This window comes from Nomascus leucogenys, chromosome 22a, assembly GCF_006542625.1.
Source record: "Nomascus leucogenys isolate Asia chromosome 22a, Asia_NLE_v1, whole genome shotgun sequence".
In the NCBI taxonomy this organism is placed as follows: Eukaryota; Metazoa; Chordata; class Mammalia; order Primates; family Hylobatidae; genus Nomascus; species Nomascus leucogenys.
The window spans coordinates 83,418,132-83,437,315 of NC_044402.1; the positions used below are offsets into that span (position 1 = coordinate 83,418,132).

General features: G+C 34.3%; 1 protein-coding gene across 4 annotated transcripts in view; it reads right to left on the reverse strand.

Annotated features, from left to right (window-relative positions):
- The window catches only part of NCKAP1 (NCK associated protein 1), a 117,918-nt gene that overhangs the window by 56,919 nt on the left and 41,815 nt on the right, over positions 1-19,184 (reverse strand). For all 4 annotated transcript variants that reach the window (XM_003253818.3, XM_030804257.1, XM_003253817.3 and 1 more), the window contains 8 exons: positions 17,510-17,647; positions 16,649-16,697; positions 10,828-10,984; positions 7,960-8,016; positions 5,017-5,113; positions 4,558-4,664; positions 2,987-3,119; positions 582-663 (listed from right to left, as the gene is read on the reverse strand). In XM_003253818.3, the coding sequence (XP_003253866.1) occupies positions 582-663; positions 2,987-3,119; positions 4,558-4,664; positions 5,017-5,113; positions 7,960-8,016; positions 10,828-10,984; positions 16,649-16,697; positions 17,510-17,647 (820 nt within the window). The remainder of the gene's footprint in view (positions 1-581; positions 664-2,986; positions 3,120-4,557; positions 4,665-5,016; positions 5,114-7,959; positions 8,017-10,827; positions 10,985-16,648; positions 16,698-17,509; positions 17,648-19,184) is intronic.

Sequence of the window (19,184 nt, forward strand, 5' to 3'; positions counted from 1 at the left end):
AAACTAAAACACACTATGAATCCACTAGAATGGAGTGTCAAATAATTGCAAGGTGATTATATGACATCAATTTTTGAGATTGACAGATTTGAGCTCAAATTCCTACTCTTGCTTAATAGCTATTAGAGCTTGGCAAATTATGCTCAATAACTGAGAGGTTAACCCTCAAACCCAGAGTTCCCAAATCTGTCAAAAGTAATAACAGTGTTGAAAAAAGAATGTGGAGTAAATGGGATAATATATATGTAAAGTGCCTGGCACAGACTAAACATTTTATAAATGGCATTAAATATTATTATTGGTATGCTTGGACCAAATATATCATTTGCTACAAAATGCAAATGTTTTATCGTTTTTGTTACAAAATGCTTTTTTCCTGCTTAATTAGAAATATAAAACTGTAATTATTATTTTTGTAAATAGCACCACAAACCCATTTTGGAAATCTTTGCTTCAGAGAACAAAATTAAGATAAAAGATAATAGATCATTAGCCAAATTAATTGGTAAATTATCTCCTTAATAATCAAGTTTGAAAATCTCATTAGAAGAAAATATGCTTTTATTTAAAAGGCTTATTACCTTGTTTTACACTTAGGGAAGTCATAGTGTTAACAAAAGAGGACATGATGATTGATTCATCTTCAGGACAAACAGAAAGATTCTGAAAAACAAAAAGTAACGTTAAAAACATCTAGTTAGGAAACAGCTCAGGTCTATCAATTAGTGGATGGATAAACAAGCTGGTATACCCATACCATGGAATATTTTTCAGTAATAAAAAAGAAATGAAATTTTAACACACACCGTAACATGCATCTCAAAACCATTACGTTAAGTGAAAGAAATAAAAAATAAATAATTTTGTGTAAAAAAGTACCTTTTTCATACACTATATAGGAAAATTTATATGAAAAAGTATTTTTAAGGCGAAAGTATAGTGACAAACACCAGTTGCTGTCAGGGGCTTATGAAAGAATGATGAAGGTGTACCATAAGGGTGTATAAGTAAACTTTTAAAGGTGTTGGAAAAGCTCTGTCTTGAATATGGTGATGGTAATAGTTGCACAAATGTATACAGCTACCAAAATTTACAACATGCACTGAAAATGAATGATTTTTGTTGTGTGTATGTTAGGCCTCAATAAAATTAAGACCTAAAAACCCTTTTCAACCTAGCTAAAAAAATGAATATTTGATAAACTGTATTTAAAGTGGATACTAAAAAATAAATTCCTTTTAAAAAGTGGATGCTTAGCTTACAAACAGTATAAATAAAACACATTTCCAAAACTTTACGATGTGAGTGAACTGTACACTTAAATATCATGAAAATGGCAAATTTTGTTACATATATTTTACCACAGTAAAATATTAACACCTATTGCAATCAACTATGCTAACAGGTTTACAACCTTAGTTCTAAATTTATATGCTAGCAAATGGTGAAAAACATTGTGAATATACTTTGCAACAGAAGAGGGTGGTAAAATGCTCAGGCTTTGGAGTCAAAACTTGAGTTTGACTACTGGCTTTATTACTTATGAGCTGTATTGGTGATAAGGAGCGAATTACATAAGGCATTTCTTCTTCAACAAATAATGATAACTATATCCACTCTCACAGAGGTTTTCTACAGATTTGGTAAGACACACTATCAATAAATCTGGCAATTACTAATATCAGTATGATTGCTGCTGATACTATACTATTACTATAATTTCAGAAGAAATGCTAAGAATTAATTTTCTCAGTATTAGTAAACTCCACTTTATATAAAAATAGATTAAGTAACTCAGGAATTCTGGTTTACTTTTTAAACTGTACGCTAGTATGAATAAATAATAAACAGTAACAAAAGCTTCTGGCTTATCTGGTAAGTAATAACTATTCAAATAAAATTATAGTAAGGCAATAATACCCCAGGTTTTCTGTTCCCTTTTTAAATGACCATGGAAAGGATGTATCTGAGCTCCATCTAGTGGATAAAATAAGAAATAAACTATAGAGTTTAGAATACTAGCTTGTAACAGTATATAATTCAAGGTAAAAAAAATTACACGAACAATTTTTTTCCTTATTATATTTTTAGGTTGATTTGAAAAAAATGAGAACTTCAAAGTATGGTTATTTCTCTGGAAAACTAGCAGCTTTAGAGTAGTCTTTATATCAAGAGGATTCTTAACTGTTCTTTCTTTATACTATATATTAGCTTACAGTCATTTGAAACATGTAATTCTATAAAGTGAAGCAAAATAAAATATTATTTCCTTAGGGTCAGTTTATTTGGAATAAAAAGTTTTTTTAATTTAAATAAAGATGAAAAATATTGAATAAATTATGGAAAGCAAAAAAAAGGCTAAAAACCAATTAAGGAAAAAAAATTGGACTTTTAAATGGGAATATCTATATGAAATCTTTATTTACCAGCTACCCTCTAACAATCTTCTTCAAAAAGATTTTTATTCTACTTTCCCTCTAATACTTACCTATCAATTATATTGTCTCTATCACCTCTTCTGAATCTCCATAGCTACTGCCCAAGTTCAGACTCTCATCACCTCTCATCTAGCCTACTACAGTCATTTTTCTTCTGGTCTCTCTGCCTCCTCATTTGGTTCCCAGCAATCTATCATCCACACTGAACCAGGGTGATCTTTCTAAGTAGTACACCTGATTTATGACTAACCTCCTCTTTCCCAGGGCTCTCTGTAATTTGGTTAGCATACACCTCCATCTTCAGGATTAAATAATTGTGTCTTTCCTTGTGTTCATTCTGAGCTTTATATACACTTAATGCACAACACCTATCACATCGGACTACAACTGTTTCTTCCCTTCTAGGTAATGATCTCCTCGACAAAATATAAACATGATTTATCGCTTGGCACATGGTATTTCATAAATGCTTGTTGAACAAACAAATCAAATACTATCAAAGGTGGGAAGGAAGGAACAAAAGGGAAATAGTATGAGATAGTTTTTACCTGCACGAGTTCATTGAGGACAACAGCATCAAAGCCAGAAAGGTACTGCACGTAATACCTCTGCATTACAGGTCCGTATTTCCTCACATGTGCTCTAAGCTCTTCCATGTAAAATATTAATTCGGCAATGTGCCTTTTTTAAAATTTCAAGAAAAATATTTCAAATAATAAATTCATCATTATTAAAGAATATATTAGATGCCCTTGATCTATTTTTAAAAGTGTTTTTCTTGTAAAGGGCATTGTTTAATACTTAATGTCAATTACTTCCTTTTTAAATCATTTCATGAATAAAGAAATCATGGAAAACAAAGAAAAAAAGAAGAAAGAAAAAAAGCTAAGGCTAAAAATCGATAGCAGAAAATCCAAAGTGAAAATAAGCAGGGCCGGGCACAGTGGCTCACGAATGTAATTACAGCACTTTGGGAGGCCAAGGCAGGCTGATCACTTGAGGTCGGGGTTCAAGACCAGCCTGGCCAACATGGTAAAATCCCATCTCTACTAAAAATACAAAAATTAGCTGGGCATGGTGGTGGGTGCCTGTAATCCCAGCTACTTGGGAGGCTGAGACAGGAGAAACGCTTGAACCCAGGAGGTTGAGGTTGCAGTGAGCCAAGATGGCATCACTGCACTCCAGCCTGGGTGACAGAGTAAAACTCCGTCTCAAAAAAATAAAAATTAATTAATTTAAAAAATAAACAGGACATGTTATAAATACATCATCAAAAAATCTCAAATAAAAGAGGATTAGCAAGAAATAAAATTTTTCTGTAAGCTCTTATTTCTCTGCTCCATTTTTCTAACTCTTATTGAGAGACTGAACTAAAATAAGACAGACATTTTAATGACACACTGAGTTGCAACTCTACAAACAGGATTTTTATTTAAATGTTTTGTGTAGTAAATCGTTTTAAAATATGAATTCCATAAGAAATATTACTGAGCATAGCAAGAAAACAAAAACTTTATCACCACAAAGCATACTACGAGAAAACAAAAGCCCTAATTTAAAACTAAAGTTGATTTTGCAGTCTAATTAATATCATCTAATGATATATTACAAATATTCCAAGCTCTTCAAAATAATTTTGCTTCAAATATAAGTCTCCAGATTCCCCAGCCCATAAATCAGAATACAGATGGTGCACAACTTACAGTGATTTGAATGTACTATCTTTCTAATTTACAATGGTGCAGACGCAATACACATTTAGCACAAATTGTACTTTGAATTTTGACTTTTTTTCCAGGCTAGCAATAGACAGTATGATACTCTCTTATGATGCTGCTGTAGTTCCCAGTCAACTATGTGATCAGAAAGATAACCAACCTATACTCTTCAGTGTACTATGTTGCCAGATAATTTTGCCCAACTGTAGCCTAATAAAAGTGTTCTGAGCACATTTAAGGTAGGCTAGGCTAAGCTCTAATGTTCAGTATATTAGGTGTACTAAATGCATTTCAACTTAACAATATTTTCAACTTACAATGGGTCTATCAGGACATAACCCCATTGTAAATCAAGAAGCATCTATATACAGAAAATAATTTTTTTAATGTTGCTAACTTACTTATCTATAAAGTCGTCTGCACTCTTCTTTGGCATGTTATCTGCATGACGAAGTAGCCAGATGATTTCATCACGGGCAAAGGATAACGCCATAAAAACAAAAAGTGCCTGTTTAAAAAAAAAAGTGTTTATTCTTATTCAAAGATTAAAAACAAAACTGGTAATCTCTTTCTATGTGAAAAGTCATTGGCGAGAAGTGATAATATCAATTCAAAAGAGTGTAGAGACTAACAGGAGAGGACACAAGAGAACCTGTAAGTATGTATGCGAGAGAGCATGCATATAAGGGAGAAGAATGCAGGGAGGTACGATGTATGAATGTCAAGTCAGCAAATTCATTCTCCACTAAATATAAAAATCCTTTTATGTAGTCCCTGACTCAAATTTCAGTAAAATTTCATTTAGAAATGTTTTTTAAAATTTTAATATGGCACAATTATTGAAATAATAAATGAATTACCTTGGGACCTAGCAATCCAGGTTGATCAGAGAGGACAGTAGCCAATTCCTTTAGTGCAGATCTTAAAAACTTGCGTCTTTCTCTGTGCATTGAACCGCTACGGGGAAAGACACCATAATAGTTTACCTGCTTATACTAAAATTATTATTGGCAGTTAAAGTAACTAGCATTACAGGTTCAACTTCCAAAGTCTTTTTTTAGGAAGCCAAAGTTCCTATAAAAATCATCTTCTATGTGTCTATCGTTAAGTGAGTTTCTAATCTTACATCTATCCTGCCTTTCTTATGTTGCTTTTTAAACTATGTTTCTTCTGTTATTCTCCATCTATCAAAATCCTACCTAACCTTCAAGACCAGCCCTTCAAGAAGCATTTCCCAACATCTAGCTATTTATTTATGAATAATTTCTCCAATTTTAGTACCATATAGCTTTAAGCACTTTATAAACTATGAAATTCTTGATGGTGACCAGGCACAGTGGCCCGTGCCTGTAATCCCAGCACTTTGGGAGGCCAACTTGCACAGATTGCCCGAGCTCAAGAGTTCGAGACCAGCCTGGGCAACATGGCAAAACCCCGTCTCTACTAAAAATGCAAAAAATTAGCCAGGTGTGGTGGGTGCCTGTAATCCCAGCTACTTGGGAGGCTGAGGCAGCAGAGTCACTTGAGCCCAGGAGGCAGAGGTTGCAGTGAGCTGAGATCATGCCACTGCACTCCAGCCTGGGTGACAGAGCAAGACTCCACCTCAAAAAAAAAAGAAAGAAATCCTTGAAGGCAAAAACTGACTAACTGTATACATTTTTGTCACTTCCATATAGAAATTAATAAATACAACTTAAATATCTGGTTATCTATATTCTTATTAAGTTATATTCCTATTAAATATACAAAACTGAATACACAAGAGCTATAGTCAATAAAGGTATTGGGATGAGATCTACTTGGCACTCTTGTTCAAAAATATAAAGATGGGGAAAGGAAGGGATAATCATAAATATTCATATACTACGTATTTTAAAATTAAGATTAGAAAACATTCTCATATATTAACAGAAGGAAAAAAAATCATAAAATGTTCTAAGGATTCCAACTCCTTATACTACACAAAATATACACTGCTCCAAGTTTTAGAATTTAGATAGGTGCATAAATGTGTGTGTGTGTGTGTGTGTGTGTGTGTGTGTGTGTGTGTGTGTATGAATGATGCCTATGCCAAAAACCCAAGTATAAAGAATACACAACACTAGTAATTTTGCTGTGACACAGTAGATCAGTTTCAGAGGACTCAAATTAAAATCCATCCCCTCCCTGCATGACCTTAGGTTCCAACTCTAAGTTTCAGTTTTTCATCTATAGAATAAGTATGATGACATCTGTCTCAAAAGATGCACAATCTTTCATGATGCCTGATATATAGTGCTTCTGTTACTTTAATTTCAACAACAAGCTCTTTTTACTGACAATAATAAAGTCATTGTGTCACTTCCAAGAAGAAAATGAACAAATGTTATTTTGATTATTTTACTTCACAGGATTACTGTGAAGAGTCTGTGATGGTTATTGAGAGAAAATGTCTATAAAGTACTTGGGCCTGGCACATGGTAATGAGTCCTAGAAGTTACTACTGCTTACTACTTATAATTATTTTATTTAATAAACAGAAGAAGGAAAATAAAAATACCTTACTTGTAAAAGATCTTTATAAAAGATAGCTATGCCTATATGTCTGCCTATAGTAGGGTCTATCCCATGAAGAAATAATAATTATGTGCATTTCTGCAAGTCTAGAGAGGAATTCTAACAATCTCCAAAGTACGTTATCTGCACTAGAAATCATTTTTGAAAAATTAAGCACATGTACTTCATTCAAGTAAATAAAATATGCATGAGGAATGATATAGCACAGATACGATGAGTAAAGATGGTTTAAATTCCCAATATCTATCTTATAGCCTAAACTGAAATTCTAAAACTTCCTGTGGTTTTATAGTTTTCTCTATGGAGTGATGCGATTTATCTTCTCTCTGCCTTATATAGAAATATTGATAGATCAAATAATATTATCTGTATATAGTACCTAAGTTCACTGGAGAAAATAGTCTACATTAAGTATATCATATATGTAACAAAGTGAAATATCAAATTATTTAGAATTATTTTATGAGAAAATTGGAAAGTTGTTCAAAGATTTAAAAAACACTAATTTCTCACTTAGGATATCTATATATTTACTAATATAAGAAACTAAAATTGGGAAAGAGGTGTACTCTTAAAAGTAAATATGTGCCGGGCACAGTGGCTCATGCCTGTAATGCCAGCACTTTGGGAGGCCAAGGCAGGCTGATCACTGAGGTCAGGAGTTCAAGACCAGCCTAGCCAACATGGTGAAAACCTGTCTCTACAAAAAATACAAAAATTAGCAGGGAATGTACGGCGGGTGCCTGTAATCCCAACAACGCAGGAGGCTGAGGCAGGAGAATTGCTTGAACCCGGGAGGTGGAGACGGCAGTGAGCCGAGATGGCATCACTGCACTCCAGCCTGGGTGACAGAGCAAGACTGTCAAAAAAAAAAACAAAAAAACAAACAAAAAAAAAGGTAAATATTATCTGGAAGAGTTATAAGGATATAGCAATTTTCATGTAGTACAAAAATCATATTGGTATGCAAAGCATAGTGGCAGTGAGATTATACCCAAAGTAAGAGTCCTTTGTGTGATACTTCCTTATAGCATTTTATCAACACTTCAAAAACATTTAAAATCTGACTTCACTAATTCCAAGGTTCTACATATTGAGGCAATATACTTAATATTTCTCATTGACTGAAAGTCCCCCTCTTCTACTACCATATCTTGCATACTATTAATCTGTACTCACTTCAACAAAATGATGCTTTAAGAATTTTTCTTGATTAAAGCTACCACAGATAAAATAAAACTACTTACGCATGTGACACGGCTGCCTCCTTGCATTCTCTTATGTCATTAATACGTTTATTATAGCTAGGTGCAAAAACAAATTAGAACATTAGTTTAATTTGATCAATAACTGTCAAAATGAGTAAGTCTAATACTAGAAGTCAATTAAAAATGACATTATCAATTTAGAAACTGGCCCTCAAACTGGAAGTGCATGGAAGAATCTACCCACACTTTTTCCTAGCACTTAGATGTCTAGTCAAGACTTCCTAAAAAAAAAAAAAAAAAAAGTAACATTGTATTAAATCCAACAATAAAATTAAACTTCACAATGTAGATTTTCATTTTATTAAATGTTATTACTTCCTTAAGCCCCAATGGAGAACTGAAATTATACTTCTGATGTAATTAACATCAGAAGTGATTTACAAAAATCTGAAGTACTGACAAAGCTATCATTTCTGACTTTTTAATCAAGTCTATCTTTAAGCATGAAAAAATTCTGAAAGGATATATATTAGTGATCAAAAGTAGTGACTGTTTGGATAAAAAGGTTTTGTGAAGGAGAAAACTGAGACAGAAAAGCATTTGCCGACTTTAAATTATTTTAAGAGAACTATGTATGATTTTAAGCTATGTATTTTTTTTAAAAAACTTGTTTTTCAAATAAAAAACATTTAATTAACATCAGCTTAAAGATGCTACCATACAAACAAATGCTAATAAATAATTTCATGAATAGATACAAAAACTCAAAATTCCTAAAATGTTAAAGAAAAAATATCTTCCTGACAACCTCTCTAAAAATCTCTTACACTATGGCTGGGTATGGTGGCTCACACCTGTAATCCCAGCACTTTGGGAGGCCAAGGTGGGTGGATCACTTGAGGGCAGGAGTTCAAGACCAGCTTGGCCAACATGGTGAAACCCCGTCTCTACTAAAAATACAAAAATTAGTCGGGTGTGGTGGCGGGCACCTGTAATCCTAACTACTCGGGAGGCTGAAGCAGGAGAATCGCTTGATGCCGTGAGGTGGAGGTTGCAGTGAGCTGAGATCACACCACTGCACTTCAGCCTGGGTGACAGAGCGAAACTCTGTCTCAAAAATTAACAAAAAAATTAAGTAAATAAATAAAAATATCTTACACTAAAATGAACTCCAACTTCTATATTTAAGTGGTCTAAGATTTATGTATTCTTTGGGCAAATTTCCAAAATATAATAATTCTGTAATCATCACTCTCTATAATTAATATACTTTTATACTTATGGTTTGACTACGATAATTCATATTTTAAACTGAATGATCATTCACAATTAAATTAAAAATGGAAACCTCACAACTTTAAATACAGAGATTCTCAAATGATAAATTTATTATTAATAAAGCATAACAAAGACAACTGGTTTCACTGTGCCACTAAATTTACTTGCACCATGCATAAGTTCACTCAATATATAGAGGCTAACTGGTTTTAAATGTTTACATATATTTAAATATGATTCTACAATGAGTTTGTCAGTATGCTAGTACATGATATTAAGAGTTTCATGATTTTCAATCTAAATCAATTAGAAAATGACAAAGCCCATCTTGCATATAATATTTCAGGGTATTCCACCACCTAAAATAAGAGCTGAAAAGTACATAGGGCATTATTTATCATATGACTGACAGATCACTGGCATAAGAATATCAGTATGGTGACAGAAATCAGAACGGTAGTCACTTGAGAAAGGAGTCGGGGGAGTGGGCACTAGGCATGGCAGTACTGACCAGAAAGAAGCACAAAAGAATTCTCCAGAGATGACGGAAATGTTCTTACATCTTGATTTAAGTGGTGATGACGACAGAGTTTTCATTATGCAAAGTCACTGAGTTATACAACTAAGATGTATGTATTTTTCTGTTTGTATATTTTCTCTCAAAAAAGTACTCGGGAAGAAAAGGGCGGATTCCTTTAACCTCTCCAAGATACAGATAGAGGAGGTTAGAGGTGATGCTCAGGAACCTGGATTTCAATTTGCATTTCAGGGTAATTCTTATGTACACTAAAATGTGGGATATATTGGCTTAAATTTAGTGTCAGACATATACACATACATTCAAATATCTAGAAGTTTTATTTCAATTCAATTTCATTAAGTCATTATTCAACCGGATGTGAAATAAATATAGGCAAATTTCATTGTTATCTGAAGCTAGGAAGCCCAACATAAATATTCAACATAAGTACAGCAGATCCTAGATATTTTTAAAAGATTTCATAATTGCCACCAAGTCTGAATTCAGTTTGGCTTTTATATATTGGCTACAGAATCTCAAGTGGAGAGAAATAAAGTTATTAAAAATTTCAAAGAAACACATTTCAGATAATTATTTGCTGAACTGGAAATAAATGAAAATAAATCATGTGGAATACTTTCTATTATTTAAACAAAAACAACATGATTTCCTACATGCAGTGGTATGACTTCTGTAATGGTTACAATTAATCCAATTAACTATTTTTTATTGCTTCATATACTTTTACAAGTACACCCTATTCTAAAATAACACTTATAAAAATTTTAAACCTCTAACATGTATATGGTACTTTCCCATCTAAAATCATATATGACTTGCAAAGGAAGACATATCTTCCTTCTCCTATATTACATGTTTTGAAAGATCAGGTAACCTCAGTTTTTTTTAATATGTGAAATTACCTGTAAAAAATACGATTATTAACTATCAGGATGACTGTTAAAAACAACTTCCTGGGATCTAAGTCAGATGGTATAGGCTGTATCTTCCTGCACAGTGTGACTATTCCTTTATCCCCAAAACTTCAGTAAAGATAACTCACTCACCACCCTTCTCCAAAAAAGACAAAATAAATGAAAATGCCATACCCTCGTATGTTTACAAATAAGTCTTCTGCAGCTTTGTGAATGTGGAAAACTTCATCCCGAAAGAGAGAGAGGCAAGAGCTACTTTGAAGAGCTAGTTTCCAAAGGTTCAGTGCTGTAGCGTCAGTATTTAGGATCCCATGGCACAAAATAAAGCCAACTTTAAATAAAAAGAAAAGCAAATATAAATGTAAATGTAAAAGTATTCCAAAGTTTGGTGACAGTGTAGCTTTTGAAAAATACAGAAAAGTAACCACGATCACTAAATTGAGGCTTCTGAGTGACAGTAACAATACATATGTATAAACCATGGTAACAACATGCTTCTTTTCCAATTATAATTTTCTGTATTCTGCAAAACCAGTTATTTGAACCTGCACTGACAAAATTGGAAAAATGTCACTTCTGGGTTATGAACCAAGTCATTTTAATAAAAGTAACATTTATAAAATATTTTCAACCAAAGATCAGAAATTTCTAATTAACTTATAATACAGTAATCATTACAGTTGTTGTAGTAACTTAAAAATAAAGCTTATCTTGGGGCCTGGTGTGTGGCTCATGCTTTTAATTCCAGCACTGCGGGAGGCTGAAGTGGGAGGATTGCTTGAGCCCAGGAGGCAGAGGTTGCAGTGAGCCGAGGTTGCGCCACTGCACTCCAGCCTGGGTGACAGACCCTGTCTCAAAAAAAATTTTTTTAACGGCCGGGTGCTCATGCCTGTAATCCCAGCATTTTGGGAGGCCAAGGCAGGCAGATCATGAGGTTAGGAGTTCAAGACCAGCCTGACCAACATGGTGAAATCCCGTCTCTACTAAAAATACAAAAATTAGCCAGGAGTGTTGGCGCACCCAGCAATCCAGGAGGCTGAGGCAGGAAAGCCGCTTGAACCCGGGAGGCAGAAGCTGCAGTGAGCCGAGATCATGCCACTGCACTCCAGCCTGGGTGACAGAGCAAGACTCTGTCTCAAAATATATATATATAATTTACATATATATATAATATGTATACATACATAAAGAGAATCTACTTTCCTAATCATGAGAATAAATCATAGCATCTCACATCCTCACATTTTTAATAGCAATTTATAGTTTATTAAGTCTTCTCATATATATTATTTCAAATGATTATCCTGTGTAGTAGACAAGACAGGTGGTGTTCTTTCTTTTTTTTTTCTCTTTTTGGTAGAGATGGGGTCTTGTCATGTTGACCAGGCTGGTCTCAATCTTCTGGTCTCAGGCCATCCTTCCACCTCAATCTCCCCAAGAACTGGGATTATAGGTATGAGCGACCGCACCTGGTCCATATGCTTCTTATAGTTGAAGAAGTGAAGGGTCATTGACTTTACTAAAATACTATTAAAGTAATAAAGCTAGGACTTAGCCCCAATTATTCATCCTTAAAGTCCAATACTTTCAATATATTAAGTTGCTCTCTATTACATGAATTCTAAATATCTTTTTTACCTTTTGTTATCTAATCTGGAAATCCTATATAAATGTATAATTTTATACATGCTGACTGATATCCTCTATAGTCTTCTATACTAGGACGTAAGACCTCATCTTTCATTCACTGAGCATTTACTCAGAGTCTACTATACACAAGGTTCTGTAGTGGGCCAGTTAGAAACCAGTCCCATTTTCTTTGAGACTTCCCTATGATTCTCAATAATCACTCCCATGTTTAAACTCCTATTATAGCTGTACAACTATCTTGACACTTTAACATAAAACTTGCCATTTATCTTTTGATTTTTAGTTCAAGCTTCCTTCTTGGGTCACTAGAGAAGCAAGCTAACTCTGTAGGTAGGCATATATTGTAGAGTCATACACACATATTTAACTTCTTTGACTTGAACTATACAAAAATATTTTTCATACAACAGGGCCCCTAAAACAAGCCAATTATTCAATCTGGCACACAATCAAAGAAACAGAATACATGTATGGAAGATTAAAGAGCCCTCAAGAGAAATTTTGTTTATAAAACATTATCCTCTTATGTACTTGACTTTCCACCCTAATATCAAGTGAAATCAGATTTCACTTAATGTCTTACACCTCTTTGTTCATTAACATTTACAAAATACTTGCTACTACTAATACAAAGTTTCTCTGAAAATTTTTATCACTTACAAGTTAAAAGTGTTTGTTTTTAACATACATGTTAGGAGTTAAAGTATATTTATTTGTTTAAATTGGACCAAAAAAGGCAAATGAATTTAAAATAGACTGCCCAGGCTGGGTGTGGTGGCTCACACATGTAATCCCAACACTATGGGAGGCCAAGACGGACGGATCACTTGAGGTCAGGAGTTTGAGACCAGTTTGGCCAAAATGGTGAAAACCCCATCTCTACTAAAAATACAAAAATTAGCCAAGCATGGTGGTGGGCACCTATAATCCCAAATATTTGGGAGGGTGAGGCAGGAGAAATGCTTGAACTCGGGAGGTGGAGGGTGCAGTGAGCTGAGATCATGCCACTGCACTCCAGCCTGGGTGACAGAAAAGACTCAAGTCTCAAAAAAAATAAAATAAAATAAAATAAAATAGATTGCCCAAGATTAGGGGGATGACTTATTAATTAAACTACACATCAATCTCCTTTACCAAAATTAGAATGAAAGGACAAAAAAAAATAAAAAATTTAAAAGTAGCTCTTAAAACAGAAGACCAAGTCTTGACAAGAAAGTTAAAGAAAATCTTTGAAGGCAGAAAACAGATAAAATCGTACTATCAATATAAAAAACAAGGCAGAAATTAGTAATCCAAAACTCTGGAGATAAGGAAAAAAAAATCTTTCCTAAGGAGTCTCCCAAGTCCAATCAACAGACCCAAAAATGAATCCTAAAATACGTATCAGGATAATTAATTTTACAACTGTACTTCAAGTGCTGGGTCCTCAACATTCTAGGTCCTGCACAACTCTTAGCATTGGGCTATAATCTAGAGCAGTGATTCTTAAACTTTAGCTTGCACCAGAATCACTGAGAAAGTACATTAAACAGATTGTTAAGATCCATCCGCAGAGTTTCTGTTTAGTAGGTCTTGGGTAGGAACCAAGATTCTGCATATCTAAGAAGCTCCTAGGTGTTGCTGATGTTGCTGGTCCAGGAACCACACTTTGAACTAATCCAGAACAAAGCTCCAAAGAAAGTAGACTATCTATTAAAGAAAAATCCTAGTCTGGGTAGTAGTTCCAAAAAGAGAAGTGCAGAATTTGAGGCAACTCCTAACCTCCATATTAGCTCTACTCAGGGTTCAAATACATGAAAGAAGCAAAATTCATTCCTTATTTTGGCAACTGTGGTTATCCCAAATCTGCCTTCTCCATGCCCATATATTCCCCATTAGGGTAGCCTGCTTCCTGATCAACCTACTGGCTCATTACACAAACTCATGCCATCAGCATTCCTGTTTAAAATAAAGACTAGTAGGAAGTAATCCTGTGTAACTCCAGAGGTCACTAATGACAGCTAACTCTACTAATTAACTCAGTTATTCAGCTGTACATCCATAAGCACAAAACAACTAACAATTACCACACAACTGAGCAAGATCAAAACTCTGAAAGCTGTTTTTCTAAATAAACTATGAGACAAAGCATGAAAATTTCATTTATCTTTATAGAAGAAAATATAAATATCACAAACCTGGTCAATGTAAAAAATAATATAATTAATAAAAATAGCTAAGGCCAGATAGTATTGTTAAATTTCTCCTCTTTCATACTAAAAACAACACTACTCAAAGTATCAATTCATAATGAGACCAAGTATTGGAACAGGGTATTTAGAAATTTTCATAAATATTTCACAGTGATTTTGGAGTAGAAACCTAATAATCTGTTAGACCGAATCTAGTAATAAAAACTATGAGTTTGTATTTTATGTCTTTATTACTTCATTTTTCTGGTAATTCTAGTAATTCATTTTCTTTATTTTATTAAAGGATCAATCTAAAAAATATTAAAGAAGAAAAACTAGTCCTTCACCATAGTTTGAGAAACACTGTAATAAAAAGTCAACAAATACAGTCATCTCTCAATGTAGGGGATTGGTTCCAGGACCATCAACAGATACCAAAATCTGTGGATGCTGAAGTTCCTCATATAAAATGGTGTAGTATTTACATATAACCTACACACTTCCTCCTGCATAATTTAAATCACCTCCAGATTACTTGTAATACCTAATACAATACCTACACATCACTTCATTTGTGTGAACTGAATGTAATACTCATTATGCAGTAAGTTTTGCTTTTTGGACCTTTGTGAGATTTTTTCCCGTATTTTAATCGGCTGTTGACTGAATCTCTGGATGCAGAACCCCAGGATATAAAGGGCCAACTCTATTCTATAAAGGTTAATAAATCAAAAACAAAACCTGTAAGAATGAAAAAACACAAACACTTCAAAATTATTCCCCTGTGGCAGTGAGCTTAGGGGTGAGTAGGAGGAATTTATCTATATTACAGAAATTCTCATTCTGTATTAAACCTGTGTGTCTCCACGGCATAGTACACAGCCATAAAAAAAAATGAAATCATATCCTTTGCAGTAACATGGACAGAGATGGAGGTCATTATCCTTAGGAAACTAAGGCAGGAACAGAAAACCAAATACTACACATTCTTACTTATAAGTGGGAGCTAAACACTGAGTATACATGGGCAAAAGAAAGGAACAATAGACACCAGGGACTACTTGAAGGTTGGAATTAAAAAAAAAGACCTATTAGGTACTATGCTTATTACCTGGGTGACAAAATAATCTGTACACCAAACTCCCATGACATGCAATTTACCTATATAACAAACCTGCACATGTACCCATGAACCTAAAAGTTTAAATAAATAAAATCTCTTTTGAAGCTGATAAACAAACAGCTTAAAAGCAAATACAACAAGCTATTAGAAGTCATAGAAACTTGGTAGTAGATTTATGGGTGTTCACTCTACAATTATTTCAACTTTCTTGATGTTCACAATAAAATGAAGGAAAACAAAAAAAACTTGTGTCTATTTCTCATAGTTTGTAACCTTCTTAGAAGCAGAAACTAGTACTTTTATCTCCTATGCATCTAAAAAAACTGCCAAACATACGAGTAATTTATTAAATTGAAGTGAATTAAAACCAAAAACTTTAAGTGAACAGATGTGATATTTAAATAATCATTAAAAGCAAAACCAAAATTTAGTTTTGAAGGTTACATTGAAAGGCAATATAACGTAGCCCATGAGCCTTGGAGTTAGGCTGGGTTCTTATCTTGTCTTTGTCACTCACTAGCTGTGTGGCCTAAACTTTAGATTCCCCAGCTTTAAAACAGACTACCTGGCTGGGTGCAGTGGCTGACACCTATAATCCCAGCACTGTGGGAGGCTGAGGCGGGCAGATCACCTGAGGTCAGGAGTTCGAGACCAGCCTGACCAATATGGTGAAACCCCCGCCTCTGCCAAACATACAAAAATTAGCCAGGCGTGGTAATGTGTGCCTGTTGTCCCAGCTACTCGGGAGGCTGAGACAGGAGAACTGCTTGAACCCAGGAGGCGAAGGTTGCAGTGAGCCGAGATTGTGCCACTGCACTCCAGCCTGGGTGGCAGAGCAAGACTTCATCTCAAAAAAAAAAAAAAAGAAAAAAAAGAAAAAAAAAAACCACAGACTATCTACTCTGATAGGATCAATAAGAGGACTGAAAGAGGTAATGGACATAGATGGGTTAGCACAATGCTAAGCAGAGGTAGTAACCATGTCACCTGCTATTTTTCTCTAAACCGTAAAGCCTAGGGAGTAATCATAACACTAACCCATTTTACTTACAGATAATCCACTTTTCCATTGCATCCAAAGAGAGGTATTCACAAGGCATCTTAAAAAGAGAATATATACATTTGCAGTTAAAAGAAATTCTAAAAAATATTCCATATTCAGCCACTCTCCTCCCTTTCTCCTGATAACTTACTACCCAATTCTTCGCCCAAATACTACCACAACAAGTTTGAAGAGTTGGATAAAAGTTTTATTATCTATACTGAAACCTGCAGTCAATAAATAACAATGAGAGGTGTGCCCCTTTCACATCTGCATACCCGCAAACCTCTTTAAAAAATATTGTTGCTAATTATCTTTAATCCGGTAAATGACAACTTATCAATTTCTCAAGCCTATTTCAAAGTTTACAATATTCCAAAAGATAAAATTTTAGTCAAGTTAAAAGACATTTATGTGTCTGAATGCTCACTGTCTCACCAAAATCAGTAGCTATGTGTGTGTATTCTCCATATGTGTGACACCTATGTTCATAAATACAGAGAATAGACTGAAAAAAATATAATGGAATATAACAAAGATTTTGTCTACTTGGTTCTACTTGGTGAGATTTGGGGTGATTTTTGTTTTTGCTTTATACTTCAAATTTTTCTACCATGATTAAGCAAAACAAACTTTTAAGCTTTAAAGAAAAAAGTACTGATACTATTCACCAGATTAATTTATCACCAGTTTTCATTAAGACTCTAAAGCTAAAAAACCTGAACATTATGACTTAAGTAATGAACATTTTATAATGAACTTCAACTAATAAGCTAATGCTAATTAGAAACAAACTGCAACAGCACTGCTTAACTATTATTTTTTAAAAGTCACTTTATTTTCATTCAAAAGAGAAAAATAGAACCATACAGTGTCGGACTGCGCTGGATTAAGCATTGTACTAGGTGCACTGATGAGGCTCAATAACTGGGCATTTCTCCACTGGTCAGCTGAAAGATTCCTTCGAGGATATACCATTTGAAGAGAAATTAGTGCATCTGAAAGAGACTAATTAAAATACGAAAAAAAAGCTGAAGAATAATTTTTTTCCTTTTCTGTTTACATTCCAGCTATAATTGCTGTGTACTTCTAACTATACCATCAAAAAACAACACAGTCTAATTATAGCCATGCTCCTTATAATATCTGAGTTGGGTTGTGGCTCCTCTCTAGAATTTTTTTTACTAACGTTATCAAAGCTACACAGATTCTGCGTTTTTGAGCAAAAGCTTAGGTCAGAAACTCATGTGATTTTCTTAAAGGTTAAAATATGTGGCAATCTTGGGAACTTTATTCCAAAAGGGATAGAGAGCCCACTGTCATCTTTTTGTCAATACAAGTTTCCATTCTGATAGTTCTAAAAGAAAAAGACTTCAGGGTTATACGACTAAGTGTTAATAAAACTCAACATGCTTTATATTTCTCTAAAGAATGTCTTATAAAAATAGTACACTGTACCTCATCTTAATAAATTACTTCTCTTTATCAACAGGTTTGTTGATTACAGCTTTATTATCAAGGTATTTAACGTTTCATCTCAACTGTTTCATAAATGTCTTTTGCTATTAATCCCTGCTTCCTAAAAATTCTGTAAAGAGGGATTCTTTTTTTTTTGAGACGGAGTCTCGCTCTTTCGCCCAGGCTGGAGTGCAGTGGTGCAATCTCGGCTCACTGCAAGCTCTGCCTCCCAGGTTCACGCCATTCTCCTGCCTCAGCCTCCGGAGTAGCTGGAACTACAGGCGCCCGCCACCACACTCAGCTAATTTTTGTATTTTTAGTAGAGACAGGCTTTCACAGTGTTAGCCAGGATGGTCTTGATCTCCTGACCTCGTGATCCACCCGCATCGGCCTAAGTGTTGGGATTACAGGCGTGGGCCACCGCGTCTGGCCGTAAGAGTGATTCTTTAATCTGACTGCACACAGAATGCCAGAGAAGTCTGTTCTGAATACAGAATACAGGGCTCCAACTGAAATTTAGTGAACCTGAACCTCTGGAAACAGAACCCCACAATCTACCATTTTATTAAGCTACACAAAGTGATTCTGATGTAGCCAACTAAGAATGTTTTAAAAATTAAATAATGTAGTTTTTTAAATCCTGGGAAATCTGGGAGGTTGTATGTTATGGGAATTTACCACTTCCTCTAGATTTTCTAGTTTGTGTGTACAGAGATGTTCCTAGGAGTCTCTGATAATCTTTTGTATTTCTGTGGGATTGGTTGTGATACTACCTTTCTCATTTGATTGTGGTTATTTGCATCTTCTCTCTTTTTTCCTTGTTAATCTAGCTAGGAGTCTGTCAACCTTACTGGCAATCCTTTCAAAGAACTAACTTTTTGTTTCGTTGATCCTTTGTATGGTTTTTGGGTCTCAATTTCATTTAGCTCTGCTGTGATTTTGGTTATTTATTTTCATTGCAGGCTGTAAGTTTAGTTCATTCTTCTTTTTCCGTTCTTATAAGTGCAAGGTTAGGTTATTAATTTGAGCTATTTTTATCATCTTTTTAGTGCCATAAACTTTTAACACAGCTTTTGCCACATTCCAG